The following is a 16,507-nucleotide window of genomic DNA, read 5'->3' on the forward strand; positions in this document are numbered from 1 at the left end:
ATAATCATAGGTAAAGTTCATGGTTACCGCTTGCTTTATTTTTCTCTGGGCTTCTGAGGTTCTAGCTTGTTTAGTTCACTTTTTTTCCCCCAAAGATTTATTGATTTTACTTGAAAGTCGGAGTTATACATAGAGAGAAGGAGAGGCAGAGAGAGAGAGGTCTTCTATCCACTGGTTACTCCCCAACTGGCTGCAATGGCCGGAGCTTTGCTGATCCAATGCCAGGAGCCAGGAGCTTCCTCTGGATCTCCCACGCGGGTGAGGGGCCCAAGAGCTTGGGCCATCTTCTGCCGCTTTCCCAGGCCATTGCAGAGAGCTGGATAGGAAGTAGAGCAGCCGGGACTTGAATCGGCGCCCGCAGGGGATGCTGGCACTGCAGGCGGTGGCTTTACCGGTTACGTCACAGCACCAGCCCCAATTCACCTTTTATTTTTAAAAATGTTTGTTTATTTTCATCTGCTTGAAAGGCAGAGTGACAGGGAAAAATGGAGGGAGGGGGAGAGTGAAAGAGAGACACGGAAAGAGAGAGTGAGTGATCTCTTCCATCCCTAGATGCTTGCGACAGCCAGGGCTGGGCTGGGCTGAAGCCAGGAGGATGGAGCTCGGTCCAGGGCTCCCACATAGCAGGGACCCAGTACTTCTGCACCGTCAACCGCTGCCTCCCAGGGTGCATTAGCAGGAAGCTGCATCGGAAGCGGAGGAATCTGGACGTCGCCATCACTCTGACATGGGATGCCGGTGTCCCCAGCAGCCGTTGAACCTGCTGAGCCATAATGCCCTAACTTATCTTTTAGAAGAATCATTTCTTTTTGTTGTTTTTTAAAATAACTTTTGTGCTTTTCTGTATATTCAGTGTATACTTTTTCTGTTTTGGCTTTTTTTTAAAAATGGGAGCACAGAGTAGTGCTTGTGAAATGTTCTGGTTCACAGATGAGTCTTCTTCATATGTGCCTGGCCTTGAGTACCCTCTGCTGCTGCCTTCGGGTCTTGGCTTTTGGGGCCTGAATGCCGAGACAGTGCAGGCCGGTGTGGCCTTTCGGTTCACGTGTGTCTGGTGAGGTTGCGCCGCGGGCCTGCTCTCGGCCGCCTGTCGGAACAAGTAAATTATCAGATCCCTGTTTCTGCTTGATGACGTTAGAAGCGCCTTCTTGGACCCTACTCATGTCTGTCCATTTTCTGTTGTTACTGCGGAATGCCTGGGGCCAGGTACGTCACAGAGAAAAGGTTTTATTTAGCTCACAGTTCTGAAGGTCCAAGGGCATGGCCCCAGCCTGGGCTCGGCTCTGGTGAGGATCTCCTGGCTGATGGCCCCTCCGTGGTGGGAGTGCAGGTGAGAGGGAGCGACCGTGCCGCAAGATGGGGAGCCCAGAGAGGCGGGGAGGGGCCAGGCTTGGTCTTTCCTAACAGCCCTTTCGGAGGACTAACCCGAGACCAGCACAGTTGCCTTCTGCTTCCCAGGGAGGTGCACCATGACCTCCGCTAGGCCCCACCTCTTAAAGGTCCCACCACCCCTTAACATCACTGCACTGGGGACCAGGCTTCCAACACGTGAACTCCTGGGGACACCCTGCACGTCAACACAGCAGATCCTTAGGTTGTTACCACTTGAGTGATCTGGCAGCAGGGCCCTGGGCAGCCGGGTCAGGGCAGCTCCGCCTGGCTTTTCTCTGCATCCAGTGCCCCTGCGGTCTGGCATACTTATTGATGCAGCTGCCTCCCACCCCCCATCTTGGTGGCACCCTGCCCCCCACCCCCCATCTTGGTGGCACCCTGTTCCTCTTCCTCTCAGTCGCTCTTGCTTTGTGCTTGTTGGAGATGTCCAGAGTAGCCAGAGGCCTTCACATTCCTCCAGCCTTTTTCTTTGTTTGAAACTTTTTTTAAAAAAAATTTATTTGAAATGCAGCAAGACAGAGAGAGACAGAGATGTTCCATCCATTGGTTTATCCATATCCCCCTATCTCAATGCCTTCCTCTCCCAAATGCCCATAACAGCCAGCCTTGGGTTGGGCTGAAGCAGGATCCAATGTTGGGGCAGGGACCCGACTACTTGAGCCATCCCCTGCCGCCTCCCAGGTTGCACACTAGCAGGGTGCTGGAATCAGGAGTGGAGCTGGGGCTTGAGCCCCAACCAATGCCCCGGTGGCTGCACACCCCACACCCCTACTCCATCCCCCCCACCCCCCCCATGCACACACGCACACATGCACACATGGTTTTTGAGTCTACCCTTCCTGGTGAGATCAGTTGTGGGGGCAGAGTGCCCTCTGCTGGTGGCCCACACTTGATGTCTCTGCCTTGCTTGCCATCCCCTGGGTCACTGCAGAGAACCCCTTGGTGGTCTTTCCACATCTCCCTTTCCCCTCCCACCTTTCAATTACGCTTATTTTTTTTTTTTAATATTTATTTTATTTGAGAGGCAGAGTTCAGACAGAGAGAGGGAGAGACAGAGAGAGGTCTTCTATCCGCTGGTTCACTTCCCAAATGGCTGCAGTGGCTGGAGCTGGGCCGATCTGAAGGCAGGAGCCAGGAGCTTCTTCTGGGTCTCCCACACGATGCAGGGACCAAGGTATTTGGGTGATCTTCCACTGCTTTTCCAGTCACATTAGCAGGGAGTTGGCTCAGAAGTGGAGCAGCCGGGACTCGAACCTGCACTCTCACTCACAGGCAGCCGCTTAACTCTCTGTACAACACCAGTCCCTCAGGATGACTTCATAGATAATGTCAATAACCTTAAGGGATCTCAGTGACGTGAGCTAAAGATACCCCTTAGTTCTTTTCCTATCCAGTGCAGCTCTTGGAAAGTCCATGCCTTTAATCAGCTTCTTTGCTCACATCCAGGGTGGAGGGGACTCCAGTCACTGTGTTCTTTCCCCCCGCCCCCTTTGGCTCCCATTGTCTAGATTGTTAAGCTAAGAAGGGCGGGAAGGGGAAGGAGCAAAGTCTGGTGCTTAGCTTACTTTGCTGAGTTTACTGGAAATCTGGGTTTATAACTACTAAGTGAGCATGTAACATTTTGCGTCTGGCAATGTAAACATGATGGGTTTTCCTGGTTTGGAGCCCTTGCGTATTTTGTTTGTTCCCCAGGTTTCGTTGTGTTTCTGGTTCTCTTGTGAACGTCTTTGAGCAGGATGCGTTTTGAGATGTTTTTCCCCTTGGAGTTTGTTCTCCGAAGTGGGCTTGCGTGGAACTTTACAACAGACCCACGGTGGGGTGTATTCTGTTTAGTTTGTGTGGGACACGTTCATTCTCCAGGCATCGGCTGTGGACCTGGCCGGAGGCTGGGGAACACAGACAGAGCAAGGCGGGGTCAGTGCAGTGAGAGCAGGCGCCCGGGGGCTGGGTCAGGTTCTTCCCAAGCCAGGCCCCCTCCCTCTAATAGTACCAAAATGAGGGATCGGAATATTTGATCTGGCATGGCTTGTATTTTTATTAAATCCACGAGGCTCCTACTGTCTTTTCATGAGCCATTCGTTTAACATAATATAGAACTTCACCAGTCATTGATGTTAACCTGTCTTGTGGCTGGCTGACCCACACAAAGGGGGGTCTCAAAACTGAAATCCTTAGAGCCAGACGTTGCTTTGTAAAGCAGCCCAGCTGGGTGGCTCCCTTCTAGGGTGGAAAAAGAGGGAAGGAGGAAGAAATGCCCTTGGAACTTGAAGCCTGCAGGGCGGGAACTGATGCTTGGTAGCAATGGGGAGGGATTTCATTTATTTATCAACTGTGTTGTTGTAATTCTTCCCAAGGCTACTCTAGATACCTGACACTGTAACAAAATCATGAAGAGCCTGCGTTTGAGGCACCGGCTATGACTCTTAACGTAGTTTTTATCCTTGGCAGCATTTGTTGAGTGTCTGCCGTGAACCTAGTGTCAGAGTATGTAAGGGGAGGCGAGAGCACACACAGGCAGGTTTGATGTCGGTGTGAGTGCACAGGGGGAGCCTCCACCGTGTTCCAGGCACGATTCCAACTGCTCCCACATACAGGCTCACTCAGTGCTGTCATACCCTCTTAGAAAGGAAGAAGTGAGGCCAGAGAGAAGTGAGTGAGAGCTTAGGAAACTCCCTGAAACCACACGCTGGTAATGAGTGATGGAACTGGCATTCAAAACCAGACGGGCTGGCCCAGGTTAGCCTCTGTCGTGTTGTCATTCCACAGACATCGACCGAGTGCCTTGTATTGGCAAGGAATTGAGTTGGGTCATTCTCATTCACTTACTCATCAACTACTTAATAGCTGTTATATGCCAAGGGTAGCATGGTCTCTGCTTTTATGAAATATGTAGACCAGTGATTCAGACAGCCAATCACTGCATACACAGTAGAGTAAGTTTTTGGGTAGTGATAAGTTCTGTGAAGCAAATAAAGCCGGAGAAGGGACCAGAGAGCAGTGGGGGATGTTTTCAGGTTTTCTGGGCTAAGAAGCCCTCTTTGCATAGTTATTGTTTAAACAGAACCCTATGTGAAGAGAGGAACCGGCCACCCCGGGGACCAGGAGGGAAAGGAGTTGCCAGATAGAAGGAGTGGGAGGTACAAGGGCACTGAGGTCAGAATGAGCCCGGGAAGACCAATGTCCCAGAGCAGCTGTCCTGTGGGGAGAGCGTTGGTGGTGAGGTCAGAGAGAAGGGGAGGCGCGGGGGCGTCGGCTGCTGTTGGTTATGGAGCGGAGTGTGGATTTTATTAATGAGATGGGAATGTCTTTTTTTTTTTTTAATTTATTTTCATTTTATTTGAAATGCAAAGAAACAGGCAAATGATTTTCCGTCTGCTGTTTAACTCCCCAGATGCTTGGAAAGGCCAGGGTTGGGACATGCCAGGCCAAAACCAGGAGATGAGAATTCAGTCTGGGTCTCTCCCTCTGGGCTCTTAGCCTGCGCCGTCATCTGCTCCCTCGCAGGGTGTGTACTCGCAGGGAGCTGGACTTGGGAGCAGGGGAACAGGACTGGATCAGGCACTCTGCTGTGGGACATGGGTGTCCCAAGTGGTGTGTGCCAAACAACCACCCCTGTGGGATGTCTTCAAGAGTTCTGAACAAGCTACTGACAAGTTTCATTTACTATTTAAAAAAAAATTTTTTTTGACAGGCAGAGTGGACAGTGAGAGAGAGACAGAGAGAAAGGTCTTCCTTTGCCATTGGTTCACTCTCCAATGGCCGCCGCAGCCGGCGCATCGCGCTGATCTGAAGCCAGGAACCAGGTGCTTCTCCTGGTCTCCCATGTGGGTGCAGGGCCCAAGCACTTGAGCCATCCTCCACTGCACTCCCGGGCCATAGCAGAGAGCTGGCCAGGAAGAGGGGCAACCGGGACAGACAATATGTATGGGATGCTCATCAGTGAATGGGTGGATAAAGAAAATGTGGCACCCACACAATGGAATATTATTCAGACAATATAGCAGCATTCGTGAAAGGATGGAACTAGAGGGCATTATATTAATTGAAATAAGCCAGACCTCGAAAGACAAATACCACACATTCTCACGTGTCTGTGGGAATTAAAACTTGAGAGAGTGTGGGGCTGGCGTGTGGGACAGTGGGTTGAGGCCCTGGCCTGAAGCGCCCTGGCCACCTATATGGGTACTGGTTCTAGTCCCGGCTGCTCCTCTTCCGGTCCAGCTCTCCGCTGTGGCCTGGAAGAGCAGTAGAAAATGGCCCAAGTCCTTGGGTCCCTGCACCTGTGTGGGAGACTTGGAAGAAACTCCTAGCTCCAGATTGGTGCAGCTCCGGCCATGCGGCCATCTGGGGAGTGAACCAGTGGATGGAAGACCTCTCTCTCTCTCTCTACCTCTCTCTGTAACTCTTTCAAATAAATAAAATAAATAATAATTTAAAAAAAACTTGAGCGAGTAGAACAGCGGTGACCCGAGGCTGGGAGGGTTGGTGTGCAGGGAAGAGGGAGTGAGGTCACGGAACAGGTAAGTTCTGAGGGTCTCCAGCACGGTCGGGCTGAGTATAGTTTGCTGCTTCCATCAGTTTCCAAGCAGCCAGAGGAGAGGATGCGGCGTGTTCCCAGCACGAAGCTCTGATCAGTGCCCGGGGTAATGGAAATCCTGATTGCCGGATCTGATCCTTCTTGTGGCACACGTGTGTAGCAGCCCTGATTGCCGGATCTGATCCTTCTCGTGGCACACGTGTGTAGCACCCCGTCGCCCGCAGCTGTGTGCGGGGACTTCAGTTCACACTTTGCAGAGAGCGCCTTGAGGCGGCGGTGAGAGCTGAGCAGAGCGGGAGGCGCCTGTGTGGAGCCAGGGATTTCCTGGCCTCCTTCCCGGGCTTCCCTCGACTCTTAATTCCTGTTGGTCCTAAAGGTGCAGCCGTGGCGCGGCCCCTGCGGAGGGTGCGGCAGACCCCGTGGCAGGAGGACTTCAGAGTGGGAGGCGCCTGCGTGGTTCACGCGCCTCCCCGTTCTGCCTTCCTGGTGGGGCTTTTGTATTTCCCTCCACGTTTGTGTCCTCTCATGGGGGCCGTGTCTTGAGGGCTGTCATTTTGAGATGAACTGGTCTTGAGACACTGAGGAAAAATATTAGCTTCCCTTGGCTGGGCTTTAAATACCAGAAGCGGGAGGGACTCATGGCCAGAGGCTGGAGATGAGGGGTGACCACGGAGGGCTGGGGGAAAAGCCACACGCAGGGGCTCCGCTGGGGAGGAAACCTTGACCCTCAGAACCGCCTGGGCGGCAGGTGCCGACCTCTGCATTTGGGCAAGTTCTAGGGCTCTCACAGTCCACTGTCTTGTGAGTCAGGATGGTGTGTGTCCTGCTCACCCCACGAGGCTGTCACCAGGGGCTGACGGGATGAGAATGGGACGCACAGGTGTGAGGGGCAGCATCAGGGGAACACAGACATTTGTGGACCTGATTAATCCGCGTTCCCCTTCCCTGCCCCAGCAGCCGCCTGGAGAACTGTCTAGTGCACACACTGCAGACATTCCTGCGGGCTGCTCCTGGGAGGTTGCTGGCTGAGGTCCCCTGGGCCAGAGTTCAGGGAGTTCGTCTGAGAGCCATTGCCAGAGCTGGGGAGAGACAGCAGACGACTGCACACACTCCTGTCCCATGTGCGCACACATGCACACACGGGTGAGCAAGGCACAGATACAGTCCCTGGGGATTCACAGTGTTTGTGCGTGCACACAAATGACGGAGGCTGTGAACACTGCTTTAGTGGAGTCGTTGTGCAAATACTGAGAAGGTGAAGTAGATGCCTGCAAGGCGTGCGGAGACCTCAGAGCCAGGGGTGTGGGTGGGGTCTGGAGGTGTTCCCCGGGCTGAGGTCAGTCCAGGCAGGACCGTGGGAACCGCCGCCTGAGCTGAGGTTGGTGGGTCTGCCCAGCAGTGTGGAATCCTTTCTTTGTTTTGTGCCATGGTTAGCCACTGACAGAGCTGGTCCGAGGCCTGGGGACTGGTGTTGGTGAAACAGAGGGGTGGGTCCCTGTCCTGCCTCACACTGTGTCTTGCCTGAGGTCAGCGTTTAAATATTTACTGAACTGACATGGTTATCTGAGTCCCCAGGAGGTGCGGTCCCCTCTGAGGTCGTTTGGGGTGTGGATGCTGCATGCCCCGGCGCCTCCGTGCAGCCAGAGAGCAGGCAGGGTGGCGTTGCTACCCGAGCCTTGTCCCCTTGTCCCTGCTGACCAGCTCCCGGCCTGCCCTGGGCTCAGACCCATAGCTGAGTGGTTGTGGGGTGGCGAGTCCAGACATGAAAGTGATAACCTGTCAGAAATCACAGAAAAGTCTTTTTGAAACATCGCTGAAGTACGTGCTTCACTGATTTCTGGTCGGTAGAAACGGGAGACGAAGGTGCCTTTTCTGTGCGCCTCCTGCCACCCACCCATGGGCGACATCGCCTTTGACCCTGAGATGGGCTTCCCCCTGCCTCCCATCCCTCTTCTCAAATGTGCCATGGCCAGCTGGGGTGGATGTGACTGCTGGGTTGACCTCTCACTTCCTGTATGTTTTCTGGGTGTGTTTGTGTGGGGGGTGGGGACTGGTCACCTCCAACCTGCAGAGCTCCAGGAAGAGGGGACCCCAGCACCTCACTTCCATGCCTGTGATCTGTGACTGCGGGGTCGCCACAGTGGGGTCGCCACAGCCCTCTCCGGGGTGGCACATCGCGTTCTTCCTTGGGCTTGGTCTCCACTGATTCCAGAAACACTCAGAGACCGTCCCACCTACCGTTAGCACTCTGTTCCACAGTCAAACCTTCAGACGCATAGGGTGCTGTAAGCCTGGGCCTTTTAAATTTCACACTCTCTTTCTGGATCTTGTAAGGAGCCTAATTTATTCAAGTGATTTTCCAGTTAAGGCCTACAAGAAAATTCTTCTTTCCTGGTATTCACCCCACACCCACTTCCTGTCTTTATTTATTTATTTATTTATGGGGGTGGGGAGGGAAGGAGGCGGAGGAGGAGAGGGAAAGCTTCTATCCATTGGTTTACTCCTCACATGTCTGGCTTCTATGGCTAGTCTTGGCCTGGGCAGAGACTGTCACCAGGAGCTAGGAACTCAGTGCAGGTCTCCCAGGTGGGGGCAGGAACCTAACGACCGGAGTCACTGCCCGTGGCCTCCGAGGTCTGCATTGGCAGGAAGCTGGGTTCAGGAGCTGGGCTGGCTGTGGAACCCAGGCGCTCTGATGTGGGAAGTGGACATCTTAACTGCAGGCCAAATGCCGGGCACGACTGCTTTCCAAGAGCTTTTTCAACATTTTGGAATATTTTAATCATTTACCAAAGAGGAGAGGATTGTATAATGAGCCTTCAGCCACCAGCTTCGGCAGTTATAAACTCCTGAGCACCTGTACCCTCCACGTCCTCACCTACCCAGCCTTAGTTATTTTGAACCAAATGACAGGCGTCATTTCATCCATAAACATTTTAGTATATTTCTAAAAGATGAAGGCTTTGTAAAGTCCTAATGTTTCCACTGTCTCACCTAAGATTCTTTAATCTCAATATTCATTGGTCAGTATTCAAATTTTCCTGAGTCTTTTTCTTTTCACACGTTAATGCAATTGGCTGATGGATCTCCCGAGTTTCTCTGCATCTGTAGGCGCTCCTTCTCTCCCCCGCTGTTTTTCTTTCCTCACAATCTGTTGACGCGGAGTCTCGAGTTTCACGTGCTGAGGATTTTGCAGGCCGCGTCCTTCCACACCTTCCTCATTCCTCTGTGTGTCCCACAGAGGGGTGTTGTGTCTAGAGGCGCGTTCAGGATTTGGTCTGGAGTTTGGCAAACGTTGCTTTGTAGCGGCGGCCGCAAGCTTCCTTCAGGAGGCTCATAGTTCGTGGTTGTCTCTCTGTGCTGGTTGGTGAGCTTTAACACATGTGCTAACTATGCAAGACGCTCAGGCCCCTGCATGTCTTCCTGTGCCGGGGCTGTGGTCTTCAGAGTGTAGGGTGAGCTCCCAGAGTTCCTTCTCTATGGCTGGCTGACGAAGATGAGGCTGTTAGGTTCTCTGTCCGCGAGCTGTTTGGCCGGGTTGGTTTCTCCAGCACTTCCTGGAGGATGAAGTGACATGAACTAGACCTAGAGCATAGCCATTCTGTGTTTCTATTGGTTGTAAAAGACCTGTCCCACTCAAGAACCATTGTGTACGGAGAGGCCTGGATGTTTTGAAAGTGTTTGTGTGTGTGTGTGTGTGTGTGTGTGTGTTTTGGAAGTGTTTCTTGGTTTGGCTGAACCGGCTGCTTGTGCTGATACTCCGGTGTGTGTTTCCGTTGAATTTGTAAGGCAATTCTTTCTCTCTTTTAGGATCTCATTCTGCCTAACGGTGGCACTCCAGCAGGCACCTCGAGCCCGGCGTCTTCGTCTTCCCTTCTCAACAGACTTCAGCTCGATGATGACATTGACGGTGAGACCAGGGATCTCTTTGTCACAGTCGATGACCCCAAGAAGCATGTCTGCACGATGGAGACCTACATCACGTATAGGATCACCACCAAGGTAGACGCCTCCTCTATCTTCTGATGTGTTGAATGATCTTGGAGATTCAGGCTTCTGTCTCCAAGGCTCCTGCCTTTGCTTTCTTGCCCACTTTTCTTCAATTTATTATAATGTGGGTATGGTTTTTGGAGATAGTGGAAGAATTCAAATTAAAAGGATTATATATAGCATTTTTTAAAAATTATTTATTTGAAAAGCAGAGTAAAACACACAACCATGTACAAACACAGAGAGGAGGAGGGAGAGAGATCGATCTTCCATCTGCCAGTTCACTCCCCAAATGGCTGCAAGAGCAGGGGCTAGGCCAGGCCTCTCATCGAGGAGCCCAGAACTCTTCCCAGGTCTTCCAATGTGAGTGACAGGGGCCCAGGCACTTGAATCATCTTCTGTTGCTTTCCCAGGCACATTACCAGAGAGTTGGATCAGAAGCAGAGTAGTGGGACCAGTATTGTGGCACAGTGGGTTAAGCTGCCACCTGCGATACAGGCATCCTCTGTGGGCACCAGATTAAATCCCAGCTGCTCTTTCAATCCAGCTCCCTGCTGATGTGCCTGGGAAAGCTGAAGAAAATGGCCCAAGTGCTTGGGCCCCTGCCATGCACGGGAGAACAGATTGAGGCTCCTGGCTCCTGGCTTTGGCCTGGCCCACTCCCAGCCATTGTGGCATTTGGGGAGTGAACCTGGGGATGGAACACTCTCTGTCTCTATAAATCAGCCTTTCAAATAAAACAAAAAAACCACAGGGGAGTAGCTAGGGCTCAAACCAGCACTCCAGTGTGGGATGCCAGTGTCACAAGTGGTGGCTTAACCCACAGCACCACAACACAAGCCTCATAGTAATTTTTTAAAAAGATTTATTTATTTATTTGAAAGTCAGAGTTAGAGAGAATTTAAATCTTAAAATGAGGGAGAAAGTATGACTGAAGACTTCTAAAAATATTTTCCCTTTTTAAAAGATTTATTATTTATTTACTTGAGAGGCAGAGTTACAGAGAGAGAGGTCTTCATCTTCTGGTTCACTCCCCAGATGGCCTCAACGGCCAGAGCTGGGCTGGCACAGTGGTGCAGCGGGTTAAAGCCCTGGCCTGAAGCACTGGCAACCCTTATAAGTGCCAGTTCTAGTCCCGGCTGCTCCTCTTCCGATCCAGCTCTCTACTGTGGCCTGGGAAAGCAGTAGAAGATAGCACAAGTCCTTTGGCCCCTGCACCCACGTGGGAGACCCGGAAGAAGCTCCTGGCTCTTGGCTTTGGATTGGCATATCTCTGGCCCTTGCGGCCATCTGGGCAGTGAACCGGCAGATGGAAGACCTCTCTCTGTAACTCTGTCTTTAAAATAAATAAAATAAATCTTTAAAACAAAAAGGAGTGGAGCAGCTGGGATTTGAATCAGTGCCCGTAGTAGGTGCTGGCACTGAGGCGGTTGTGTAACCTACTACGCCACAGTGTCAGCCCTCACATTTTATTTCTTTATTTTAGGGCTAGAGAGAGGGAGAGAGAGACAGACAGACGGCCAACCCTTGGGCAGGGCTAATGCTGGGAGCCAGGAACTCTATCCAGGTCTCCTGCGTGGGTTGCAGGTACCCAAATACTTGAGCCATCACCCCTGCCTCCCAGGGCATTGTCAGAAAGCTGGAATTGGAAGCTGGGTGTTGAACCCACTCTGATGTGGGTTGTAGGCATCCTAACCAGCGTCTAAACTGCCAGGTCAGACAGCTGCCCCTTATTTCAAAATTACAGGTTGATTGTTTAAAATAGTACTAAATTCTGGCCCTGGAGCAGGGTTTCTCAGCCTTGGCAGCACTGACACTTTGGACTGAGTAACCCTTTGCTGTGGGCCGGCCCTTGGCAGGATGTTGAGTGGCATCTGTGGCTTTGCCCACTCCTTGGTAGTAGCACCACACCCAGCTCCTGGTTGTGACAACCCAAGCCATCTGCAGACCTTGTAGGGTATTCGTTGGGATACAAAAGTGCCCCTGGTCAAAAACCACTGACCTAGGTTCTCTACACTAGCAGGGAGAAAAATCACTTCTCATTTTATGTTTCTGAATTTAAAAATGTGCTTTAGTCAGAAAAACCACCCTATTTCTTGGACTCTCTCCCTACTACAGACCTCAGGGACGTACAGATCTTTCCAGAAGTTTTAAACAGATGAAGGTGCCTTTGTGGATGATGTTAAGAGAGCCTCTTCTTGTTTTCTTTGTTGAAAAAAGTTTTTTTTTTTTTTTTTTTTTTTAATCATTAAAGTTCAGTAGGTCTTGTACTCATTTAAATTCCTTGGATGGGCAGGTGTTGTGGTGTAGTGGGTGCTGACATTCCATATTGGAGTGCTAATTTGAGTTTCAGCTACTCCCACTTCTGATCCCACTTCCTGCCAGTGCATCCTGGGAGGAAACAGATGATGGGTCAAATGGTTGGGCGCCTGCTGCCCATGTGGGAGACCCAGGTAGGGTTCCAGATTCCGGCTTTGACCTATCCAGCCCTGGCTGTTGTGGGCATTTGGAGTGAACCAGCAATGCAAGATTTTTCCCACTCTTTCTCTGTTGTTCTGCCTTTTAGTAGGTGAAAAGAAACATTAAAGAAAAAATTCCTTGGAAAGAAAAGCAGAGAGTAAAATACACTCACATTTTGTCTCTTCATCTTTGATTTAAGTAAAATGTTGTGTTTTAAAAATGATACATACGGGGCCGGTGCTGTGGGGTAGCAGGTGAGGCCACTGCCTGCAGTGCCAGCATCCCATGTGGGTGCCAGTTTGAGTCCCGACTGCCCCATTTCCGATCCAGCTCTCTGCTATGGCCTGGGAAAGCAGTAAAAGATGGTCCAAGTCCTTGGGCCCCTGTACCTGCATGGGAGACCTGGAAGAAGCTCCTGGCTTCTGGCTTCGGATTGGCTCAGCTCAGCTCTGGCCATTGCTGCCATCTGGGCAGTGAACCAGCAGATGGAGGACCTCTCTCTCTGTCTCTACCTCTCTCTGTAACTCTGTCATTAAAATAAATAAAATAAATCTTTTTTAAAAAAATTATACATGTGGCCGGCACTGCGGCTCACTAGGCTAATCCTCCGCCTTGCGGTGCCGGCACACTGGGTTCTAGTCCCAGTTGGGGCGCCGGATTCTGTCCCGGTTGCCCCTCTTCCAGGACAGCTCTCTGCTATGGCCTGGGAGTGCAGTGGAGAATGGCCCAAGTGCTTGGGTCCTTGCACCCGCATGGGAGACCAGGAAAAGCACCTGGCTCCTGGCTTCGGACCAGCGCGATGCGCTGGCCTCGGCGGCCATTGGAGGGTGAACCAACAGCAAAGGAAGACCTTTCTCTCTGTCTCTCTCTCTCTCTCACTGTCCACTCTGCCTGTCAAAAAAAAAAAAAATTATACATGTGGGCTGGCACCGCGGCTCACTAGGCTAATCTCCGCCTGCGGTGCCGGCACCCAGGGTTCTAGTCCCGGTTGGGGCGCTGGATTCTGTCCTGGTTGCTCCTCTTCCAGTCTAGCTCTCTGCTGTGGCCCGGCAGGGCAATGGAGGATGGCCCAAGTGCTTGGGCCCTGCACCCCATGGGAGACCAGGAGAAGCACCTAGCTCCTGGCTCTGATCAGCGCAGCGCGCCGGCCGCAACACAATGGCTGTAGTGGCCACTTGTGGGGTAAACCAACGGAAAAGGAACACCTTTCTCTCTGTCTCTCTCTCTCACTGTCTAACTCTGCCTCTCAAAAAAAAAAAAAAAAATTATACATGTGTAGCGGTATTCAATTTGTCCAGTGGTTAGACGCTGCTTTGGGCTCCTGCGTCCCATATTGGAAAGCTTGAGTTTGAGTCTCAGTGGCAGCTTCCTGCTGATGCATGCTCTCGGAAGTAGCAGGTGATAGCTCAAGTTGTTGGATCCCTGCCCCAGCGTGGGAAACCTGGGTTGAGCTCCTGGCTCCTGGCTTCAACCCCCGGCACACGGCCATTGTGGGCATTTAGGAAGTAAGCCAGTGGATGTTGTAGCTCTGTCTCTCTTTAAAATTAAATAAATAATAAAATCAAAAGCTGGTTTTCAAAAAAGTAAAATAAAATGCAACGACATAGGTAATATACATGTATTATTGTAAAACAATAAATAAGACAGTATTAAATCCCAAATAGGGGTTGGCGCTGTGGTGTAGTGTGTAAAGCTGCCTCCTGCAATGTCAGCATCCCATATGGATGCCGGTTTCAGTCCTGGCTGCTCCACTTTCTATCCAGCTCTCTGCTATGACCTGGGAAAGCAGTGGAAGATGGCCCAAGTCCTTGGGCCCCTGCACCCATGTGGGAGACACAGAGGAAGACCCCTGGTTTCAGATTGCCGCAGCTCCAGCCATTGCAGCCAGTTGGGGAGTGAACCAGCAGATGGAAGACCTCTCTCTCTCTCTCTCTGCCTAACTTTGACTTTCAAATAAATAAATAAATCTTAAAAAAAAAAGCTCAAATTCACAGTAGAAAACTGAGCTGTCTTCCTTAGCCCTTCTTACCAAGATTATTCTAACACCAAGCAACTGTTGCTAAAATTTGTCCTATGTCTTCCCATTCATTTTCTTCACACACACACACACACACACACACACACACACAGTTAGAATATATATTATTTAGATTTTGGTGTAAATTGCTTTCTAAGCTTTACTTCTATTTTACAATTTTTGAAGACTCTTCCATGTTTATGTGACTGTAGCTTCTTTCTTCTTCTTTTTAAAAGATTTATTTATTTATTTGAAAGGCAGAGTTACAGAGAGGTAGAGACACAGAGAGAGAGAGGTCTTCTATCTGCTGATACACTCCCCAGATGGCCACAGTGACTGGAGCTGCGCTGATCCAAAGCCAGGAGCCAGGAGCTTCTTCTGGGTCTCCCTCGTGGGTGCAGGGGCCCAAGCACTTGGGCCATCTTCCACTGCTTTCCCAGGCCATAGCAGAGAGCAGGATTGGAAGTGAAGCAGCTGGGACTTGAACTGGCGCCCATATGGGATGCCGGCACCCACAATGCCACAGCACCTGCCTCTGTATCCTCTTTCAAAGTCTTAACTGTTTTCGTGGTGACGCTACAGTATCTTTTCTGTAGGGACATTTAAGCTTGTCCCAGTTTCTCAGTACTGCTACTCTGTCCTTTGTGCGCATGTGCACACTCATGTGAACGCACGCAGTCCGTCCCCATTACCACTGCCCTGGCTGCCTGCAGTTTCCCGCTGTCGGTCCAGGTGCTCACCTGTATATTATTTCCTCAGAGGTCCTACGTTGATGTGCAATTTTCCAGCAATTATTTCCATTTATTCCCCCCCCCCCCCCCGACCCTGGGATGAACTCACTTTTTTTTTTTTTTTTATCCCGTGATCAGTGAAATGGAAAACCTGTTTTTCTGGAATTGGTGCCGTAAACAGCCAGCTGCCTGGGTGACTGCCTGGCTGGCACAGCAGCGCTCGCCTGCCTTGGTGGCTTCCCACTGCTGCTTGATTCCTTGGCCCTGCACTTGGCTGCCATCCCTGTGCAAGTCCTGTAGGATGTCCGTCCGCAGCTTTATGGGTGAATGCTCCCCGGATTTCCTTAGCTGCCTGCTCGTCCCTTCCTTTCCTACTTGTTCCCACCCGTGTTCTTATTTCCACCCCTTCTCTTGGGGTTATTTGATTACCTAGAAGGCAGAGAATGTCCTAGGGTAACCTTTCCCAAGTTCCAGTCCCGCGGTTCACCTGTCTGTCACGGCAACAGCTCAGGATGAACTTGGGACCGTGCCAAGTGGTATGGCTTCCCAGCTCTTGCGCGTCTGATGCCAAGCCAGCACAGTCTTCTGTCCCTGTTTCTAACGGCGGCAGCAAGTATCATGGCCTGGAGGTGCATTTAGAGCCTGCTTTCTGCGAGCTGGGCTGGAGGTTATGTAGGGGTGCACGGGGATGGCAGAGGTCCCACAGCATCGCAGAATCTCAGCATCCGATCCGCACGCCTGCTGAGGTCCCCCAGCAGTTGCGGTCAGGGGACAAAGCTGTTCACATGGCTGCTTAGTGACTGCGGTCAGGGGACAAAGCTGTTCACATGGCTGCTTGGTTACTTTGAGCCTTTGACTCCCCAAGTCTAGTTTGTATTCTTGATGACCAAAGCTTAACAAAGTCCTGACCTCGTTCTGCCCGAGTTAAATGAGCCAGGGCTGAGAGCTGGTGTAGGCAAAGAATTTTCCACCCAGCAGTGTCTTCTCTCTCCAGGTGAGCCAGTGCAAGCCTTCCCAGGGTAGATGGCTCCTCCAGATGCTTAGAAAGTTACACCGTGATAATGGCTGGTCACCGTGTACTCGCCGCCTGCTGGCCTTTTTCTCTTTCTTGTAATAGCTACCCTTTAACTTATGTTTTTTTTTAAAGTCATATTTGTTCACTGTAGAAGAATTAGAAAATACAAGTAAGCTAAAACAGTAAAATAGAAGAATACCTGTAGGCTCAGTATCATCATTGCTAACTTTCTGTACTGCTTTTCTCTTTTTACAAAAATGTGCATTTTTTACGCTTCTGATTCACTTACTGCATTGTGACATTGTGAACATCTTTCCACACTAATAAACACCAGTGAGCATACTTTTTTTTTTTTTTAAGATTTA

The 16,507-nt window shown here is 51.0% G+C and overlaps 1 protein-coding gene across 1 annotated transcript in view; it reads left to right on the forward strand.

Moving 5' to 3' along the window:
* Positions 1–16,507, forward strand: part of SNX30 (sorting nexin family member 30) — a 142,984-nt gene that overhangs the window by 48,716 nt on the left and 77,761 nt on the right. The window contains exon 2 of the mRNA XM_051843080.2: positions 9,740–9,931. Coding sequence (XP_051699040.1) covers positions 9,740–9,931 — 192 coding nt within the window. The remainder of the gene's footprint in view (positions 1–9,739; positions 9,932–16,507) is intronic.

The sequence above is a fragment of the Oryctolagus cuniculus genome, chromosome 1 (genome assembly GCF_964237555.1).
Source record: "Oryctolagus cuniculus chromosome 1, mOryCun1.1, whole genome shotgun sequence".
Classification (NCBI taxonomy): Eukaryota; Metazoa; Chordata; class Mammalia; order Lagomorpha; family Leporidae; genus Oryctolagus; species Oryctolagus cuniculus.